The sequence below is a fragment of the Buceros rhinoceros genome, unplaced genomic scaffold (genome assembly GCF_000710305.1).
Source record: "Buceros rhinoceros silvestris isolate BGI_N320 unplaced genomic scaffold, ASM71030v1 scaffold13172, whole genome shotgun sequence".
NCBI classification, from domain to species: domain Eukaryota; kingdom Metazoa; phylum Chordata; class Aves; order Bucerotiformes; family Bucerotidae; genus Buceros; species Buceros rhinoceros.
Window position 1 is genome coordinate 1 of NW_010397219.1, and position 8,352 is coordinate 8,352.

An 8,352-nucleotide genomic window follows, 5' to 3' on the forward strand; every position below is an offset into this window, starting at 1 on the left:
ACCAAGCTGAGCTGCCCCACTGTTTGAAACTGCACACCCTCTGCAGCACCCCTCCCCTTTATACTGGGCATGACGTCACTATGGTATCCAATATCCCATTGGCTGATTCAGTCCAGCTACCTTGGCTGTGGAAATGAACCCTGTCTTAGCCAAACCCAGGACGCTCACTCAAACAAACAAATTCCTGGACATTTAAGATTCATACACAGCCTTTTGTAGGGAAGACTGCAAGTCTACCTTTGCTTTATCTAAATAGAAAATGCTGTTGCTTGAGCTACTTTGGCAGAGAAGGGAAGGGATAAATAGTGAACAGTATCCGATACCCCGCAACAATCTTGTGGAGCCAAATTGGTGAAATGTGTAGGTCAGTAATGTCTGTTAATAACCAAGAGTTGAGATCACACTTAAAGGCTGGTGCAATAAGTGTCATGCTGATAAGCTTTTACAGCATTCTCCACAAAATATGCTTCAATACATCATTTTCTGAACTTCATTAATGACTGTATATGTGTGACTCTAGGTCATTATTATTACAAATATTAAGTCTCAGTTATTCAAACTGTTAGTACCTAGCAGTTAATTTATCATTAAACAGAAGGTCTAAGTTGGGAAAAATACACTTATTTAATGTTGTTATTCAGGTTGGTAAACGTTGAAAATTTTAAACAGTTCTAAATATTTGCGTAATTATTTACTTATAAGTAGACAGTCCTGTGTGCAGTTATGTAACATACAGAAACAAATATTTTCCTTTGTTTCTGGCTAAATAATATTTCCACATGCTATTACACAAGTAGAATACTTGTTCACTAAAAGTACAGGCACAATGTAAAAAGAGTAAACTAAATAAAGGTACTCTACTTAGATACTAATAAAAAATTGGAAAAATTTACACTGCTTGATTTTAACCACCTCTAGAATAGATATATACAGGAACAGGCATTTAGGAAAAGGAGAAACATAAAATGTAATCCCATTAAATGCTATACACCTGCATATTTAGGTATGAATTTAAGAAAATACACAAAGGTATGAATGCTAGCATTAGGAATGTTTTCCATGGTATATTTTAAATAAAAATTTAAAGGTATATACATTGCAGTAATGTGTGCTCTAAGCATTTCATAAGTATTTTATAAAATATTTTCTTAACATCTGGAAATACTGTATAACCATATGTTTTCTGTAATTAATTCTACTTCAGATTGTCTGAAGGACAGCTACTGCAACTAATTGCAGGTTTGTGGATTTTTTTTTTCCCCTCTAGGAAATAATTCACTAAAGTATAATGAATGCATTATATTTTGCACTCATAAATAGTGCATTTTATGCACTATTGATATTCTATAATTAGAAAATCAAAATTAAAATGACCCTCTTTTCCCCCGACACCCACAACTTACAAACTTTTCCTTCTTTTTCCAACTTCTTTAAGTGGACTAGGAGGTTATTTTCTGCTGCTGGAAGTAAATTGTCAGGGATCTCCTAATGGAAACACAAATACGCATTACTTTGTCAATATATGAAACTCACGGTTTATTAACACAGATCTTCCTCTTCCAAACTGTTGTGTTGAACATTCAGTTCGTTACATAATGACAGCAAACTAAAACGAGTAAATAAATTTTTACACTAGTTAAACTGGTAGCCTTATAACACACTTTTGTTTACTTTGCACATTTTTTTGCATTATCCATTTTGTATTATGCAAACTGTGGTCTTCTGAGTTTGGTCTGCACTGAGTTGTGAGTGTAGCTGAACATTTTTAAAGACAAATTTAAAGATGCATTTCTCCACAGATATCTATCGCTTCTATTCCATGACAATATTTGCATGGGTTTAAATATAATTTAACAATTAGTAATTTTAAATTGTTTACTCATTTACAAGATACAACAGCTTCAGGAGGACAAAACTTCTCTTAAAATTTCCTGATGCTCATTAGGTAAAACCCAATAACATTTCTCAAAACCACCCTCTCCAGCTCTATTAACCTAAAAGTAAAGCCGCCTTCTTGAAAATTAAGAAGTTCTCCAAATACCACAAAAATTTTACTGGCAAGAAAGTTCACTAGAAACTAGCTCAGTAAATTGCAAATCTTTTTTAAAGAATGAAATCATCTTTTTTTTTAATATGAAAGCTTTAGTAATACTGAAAAAATTCTTATCATATAGTGACAGGACAAGTGGTTTGTGATTCACAAAACTGAATGGCTGTATACCTAAAAACTGCAGTTCTTCAGGCAGGAAAACTGTAGGAGCAAAACAGCCACAGGTAACATTATACCAGCATTGTAAAATGTTCAGTGTGATGCAGTCATTCTTTTGGAAACAGGGGATGAGCAGAACCATGAGAAATGAGTTTTGAAGCTGTAACAGACCTGTTTACAAACCACAGCCATTGGCAATTTTGACACCTTCCTTGAAAGCAAATGCCGTATTGCTTTTACCACTACTGGCTAGGAGGGGCAACCCCCATACCGCATGTTCCAATTATTAAGGTTACATGAAGCACGATGAAGTAGTGAAAAAGTACTCTTACGCCTGTCTAATGACCATGCAAGCTGCCCAACTTCTGAGCACAGACACCATCTCTGTGGAAGTGCAGTTCACTTACACCCTCCTGCAGACTGATAAATCAGGAACTAGGAGTTTTAACCTTTTTAATCTTCCTGGAGACTCTGAACACACTTTGACAAATCAATGATTAACAGTCGTCTCATACTTTTAACTTAGTACCAAGCACTACAACTTTATTTTTGCTTGGTCCTGTGAAACTGTGCTTAGGACCATCTAGATAGTGACATATATTCCTAAGAATCATCTGGGCTCCAACTCAGTGCTTAAACAATACAATTTAGATTCACAGTCATATAGGAATTCTGAAAAAGCAGATTTTTTTTCCCTTTAAAAAGCCACCATGGTCTTCACTCAAATACTGTTACATACAGTTTTATGAACATAACATTTTTCTTTAGTTTGACATAAAAACTTTTCATCAACAATTACCTTGTATACTATCTTCACAAGCTCTGAGGGTGTATATGATTTTCCTGCATTCTTCTGGAAAACATTTAGAATTTGCTCTTCACGTGCAATTCGGTGAGAAATGTAGGCTTGGATTCTAGTATTCGCATCGTGTACGACTGGGCCATGACCTACATCAAAATACATGTACCAGAGCACTATTACTTAAATTTGGAATCCAGTATGCTATTGAATAATCAAATCATTCTTACATAAAATCTGGTAGACTTAGAAGTCGTAAGAACAGAGCAACACTTGTGCGTATCACCTTATCAGAGTATCCTTAATGTTAAATTGCAAGATGTTCTTTGCATGAGCTTTTGTTTGTTTGTTTGGGGTTTTTTCATATAAATAGTCCAAAATTAAGTTTGAATGTCTGCAGCACAGACTGCAATTGAAATGCATTAAGATGGAAAGGAAGAATTAGGATCTGAAAAGTCTTCAGATGGAATAGGGAAAGCAAAAGATGATCACTTTAGGCTATTAAAAAAAATTAGTTCACTGCTGAACAAATTGTGAAGATGAGATTCAGGTTATTATATTACCTCTCACCCTCCCCAAAGGATATTGATACTGATGATTTAAACTGATACTGGTCTTTGAACAGTAGTGGCTAAGACAAAGGACTTATGTACTACTGTCCTGTTGTGAGGCTATCTAGCAAAAACAGGCAAGAGAAGTAACATCTTTAACTGTGTAAGACAAATTTTTCAGGACCAACCTTCTGTCTCACACACTGTACTTGATTCCCTTAAAAACATACTTTCATAAGTATGATAAAAAATTTAATACAAGACAAATCAGTGAGTCAATTGAACACGTCAGGGCAGGAATAAGCAATGCACAAGGAAGATTATATGTGTGTCATTTTACATCTGTCTGGTTCATAAACAAAACACAGACTTCTTTTGCCTGGACTTACTGTGGCAGAACAGAAATGTTCAACTTGATGGAAGGTCTTTGAATCAAATTAGAAAAAGGCTTAATTGGTAAAGCACTAACCTTTGTGCAAAAATCAAATACTGCCTCATGACACACTGAAATGACAGATGAAATGAAACTTTTTTCAGTCGTGAGAGTTACATGCACAGAAATTAAACTTAATGTTTTACCTATAAAGAAATTTACTTCAATGAATATTTGTCACATGCATTTTATAGCCAAGTTTCCTATTTCTTTCCCTGTATACCTCACCTGAAGTAGCAGCAGCAACTTCCAGCTCTGTCAATCTAACCTCCAAGTAATTTATAAAATGAGTAGAACAGAAACTACTGTAAAAACCACAGCTTTCTTTTAGAAGTTATTTGGTATCATCCAAATCAGTTTCTTATGAGGTTCTCTGACTATTTAAAAAAAATGACCATATTCTTTACTCGTACTTTCGAGTTAACTGGCTAAATGGGATTTCAGTTTTAAGGCTTTTTAGATGAGAGCTTATTTTGCCTTAGGACAGACATTTTATAGAAAAAGAGCAATTAATTTTTCACATTTTGAATATCTGTGAAATAGTGTCAAAGGAATCTATCCTTCAGCAAATAAAAGTGTGCGTATCTTAACTTATAAACTCACTTCAGAAGATTTGAAATTACTAAGTATACACTGAAGCTTAGCTTGTGTAAAGATAGTATTATAAATAAAACATGTAACCTGTAACTATAAAACGATACTGTGACAGGCACATATATTTAATGATTTCAAACATATTTCATCTGAAGCTATTGTTTTTTACAAAATAAATGACAAATATAACAGTATCTATAATTAATATGTTACCATTTATGAAAAAAACAGTTTAAATTTAGAAAAAGCACATAAAAGCAGAGATGATAATTGTTCATTCTCTTGAATTATTTAATGACAGAAGTATTACAGTATTCAAAGTTAAGGCCTGTAAGTGAAATCACAAGGCAGTCTTAAAACCAGTCCCTGCTCTCACAAGTGATTTAATTGACTTAGACTACAAGACCAATGTCAGTACCTGGAATGGAAGCCACATTTTGCAAAGTTAAAGGCACTTCATACCCATTACATCATCTGATCCTGAGCCATTGTGTTTGCATATACACATATTAAAATGATGTCAGAAAGCTTGGGACTAAATCCAGATGTAGACCTTTCCCATCCATAATTTTTCAGGGATGGCACCACAGTTAACTTCACCAATAAATAAATAAATATCTGCATTCATGTAAAATGTTTCTGAGCATGTGAAATAGATCTCTCAAAACGTGTCTGTCTTGCCAACAATTCAGCCTTTATATCAGACAGTTCAATATTATTTCAGTCCTCTGAATTGCCTGGATGATCAGAAACAGTAGTTTTTATTCTCATAACACCCAGTGAACTAAGATTACTCTTACAGTAAATTAAAGCACAAAGGATAAAATTGAAGAATTGAAGACTCATGAAATCTTGCACAGATTCCTAACTCCAGTATGATTTTTTTCTGTATTATCAAGAAACATTACTTATTATTACAGGATCTGGAGCCCTCTGCTGACTAAAATGCCCTTTTCTGGTCCCAAGGATTCTTATCAACTGTCAGCTGTAAAAAGCTTGTCATGAGTATTCTGCCTGAAGTAATTTCCACATTAAATTAAAAAAGAAACATGGAAGGGGAAGGATTGGCAAAATTCAGGTACTCACACCTAGCCAGCTTGTTACAAACACTCATGCTCCCCCAATCTCCCATCTCTAATCTCATGCTCTCCCATCTAATTCTGAGGCTGCAATCTTAGCGCTAAGGCACCGATATTGAGCAGAGAAACAGTTCAAGAATTTTGAAGACCTAAAACTGTAATAAAGCCAAAGTACTAAGCTTATATAGACAGTATGGCTAAGGCTAATTACATTCTGCCATAAATATCATTTTACTGTAGTACATACCAAAAGTATAAACAACTGTTCTGAATGGGCACTTCACTCCCAACCTCTGCCAGCTTCAATTCCGACCTGCCTCTACCCAAGGCTAAGCCAATCAGCACCTCTGCACCTATTTAAGAGGGGAAGCAATTTCACAAGAGCTTTTCTATTGGGGATTTGCGGATCTCTCGTCTGTTTTGGAGGGGGTAGGACAGATGGAGAGGCAACCATGTGGGAATCAACCATGTGGTTATCCAGGATAGTGAATAAGAGGTTGAGGAGACACACTGGAGCAGCCATTTCCCTTTGGCCCATGGCGAGATGGCAGGCTGAGACCCTGCAGTCCTCAGAGATCACTGGTGGAAAAAAGGTCAGTTTGCAGAGGGTCATGGAGAAGACCACAGCAGAGCAGAGAGTTGTAGAGAGGCCCACACTGCAGCTGGCAGCTGATCCTGAAAAAGGCTGTGACTCTGACAAAAATTTGTGCTGGGGTGGTTTGTTGCTGGGAGAACTGTCATAGGTGGAAGACCCCCACACTAGCAGGAGGAGTTCATGGAGGACTGGTTCCTGGGGGAGGGATGCCATGTTGCCACAAGGTAGAACTGTAAGGAGTGTTTCCCTTGAAACAAGCAGCAGGAACAGCATGGAGGGAACTAGAACTGACCGCAACCCCTCATCCTCTGCCCACCCTATGCTGAGTAGAGGGGAGGAGGTAGCAAAACTAGGCCTGGGAAGAAGGTCGTGGAAAGATGTATTTAAGATCCAGTTGTTTCTACTACTGATTTCAATTGGTTATTTGGTAGTGGTTTTGTTGTTTAAATTAAATTGATTGTTTCCCCTAGTTGAGTCTGTCTTTTGCCTGTGTTCATATCTGGCGAGCGAGCCTTCGCTGTCCCTTGTCTCAACCCTTAAGTTGTTTTTTGTATTTTCTCCTGCTAGAGTGACAGAGCAGCTGCATGGTGCTTAGCTGTCAGCTAGGTCTAAACCTTGACACCATGGAACATTTATAATGATATTTTTTTTAAATAGCATGTTTATGCTTAGATCTTAAAGCACTTAAAGAATACCTGCTTCAAAAGAAGCATATTTTAAGAATGAACACAAAACAGATTTGGTTATGTAGGTTAAACACAGATGGAAGGAAGGAATGGAGCAAGACAGAACTGAGCATGTAGATGCAGTCACTCAGAATGACAAGTTGAAGACGAAGCAGAAAAAGTCAGAAAAAATCCTGAGATGTAGATCTGAAAAGGCAAATGAAGAGTTCAAACCTTAGTTACAAAATGAATTCTTAAACTCCAGTCTTGACAAATAGACACCTGTTTAATAGGAAAAGTAAATGCATTCCCAAGATTTGGGGGAGATGTAGGAAAAAACTTGAAGTCACAGAATGAATGAATTGGGAACTTATTTTTTAGAACATGATGCTTGGCCTCTCAGCTCTTCCTCAAATTTAAGCTAAGTCATTAACTAAGAAAACCATCAGACAGTTCTGCAGATTTCCCAGATGAATTTGTGATTACTGTGCAGCAAAGGACACACACCTCCAATAAAACATTACTAGGTTACACATACACTGGCAGTCAGTGTATGCGGGTATGCAAAGGACAAAAAGAACAACTACTATATTTAGTTTCAGGGTGACAATAAAGTGCATGGAATAGAGTAATATAAGAAAATCAAATTTGCTGTATGATTCAAACAGTGAAAGATTCTTGCCTCTGTAGGCTTTAGCCATAGAAGCACAAATAGAGAAATCACAGGAAGGAAAGATTTCTATCACTGAAAAATTTTTTAAGTCATGCAAGACACCATGTCAGAAAGTCATCTCAGCTTAGCAATGGACATGTATTAACTAATGAACTTCAACTGTTACATTGGGAATGGTGTTTGATTGTAGTATGAGTTCACAAATTCTTAGAGGGGATATTTAAAAGTTACGTAGTAAAACAGAGCAGTTGAAAATAAAACCACTTACCTGGATATATTAAATCTAGTTTCATTTGCAACAACTTTCTCAAAGTTTTCATGTAATCATAAAGGTCTTCAATTACAGTTGTTCCCTCCCCTAAAATACAGTCACCAGAAAATAGAGCATTTTCTTCTTCTAGATGTAAAGACATATGATCATCAGTGTGTCCAGGTGTATATAAAATTCTGTTGTAAAGAACAACAGAAAAACTTAGTTTTTTCAGACACCATATACACTTCATTTACATGCTAAAATCAAACAATGATAAAATCATACCCTTAAAGTAGACAACAACAACAATAAGAAAAAAATAGTCTAAAAAAGGCTGAAATGTCAATGTGAACAGGGTAACCCTTTCTCTAATACCAGTTAATTTTCTTATACCATGTAAAGAACACAGGTCATCATCTCTAACATGCTTTTACTTAAATGACACATCATAATAAAAGTGCATTAAGGAGATTGCCTAGACAGAGGAGGAGGGCTGATCTT

The 8,352-nt window shown here is 35.9% G+C and overlaps 1 protein-coding gene across 1 annotated transcript; it reads right to left on the bottom strand.

Moving 5' to 3' along the window:
- Window positions 1-1,403: 1,403 nt before the first annotated feature.
- LOC104488530 (beta-lactamase-like protein 2) lies at window positions 1,404-8,045 on the bottom strand (the record flags this gene model as incomplete). The annotated part of the gene is made up of 3 exons (XM_010146179.1): window positions 1,404-1,485; window positions 3,009-3,157; window positions 7,867-8,045. Coding segments are annotated over 3 exons (410 nt in total), but the record flags the coding sequence as incomplete, so codon positions are not given.
- Between the last annotated feature and the right edge of the window lie 307 nt (window positions 8,046-8,352).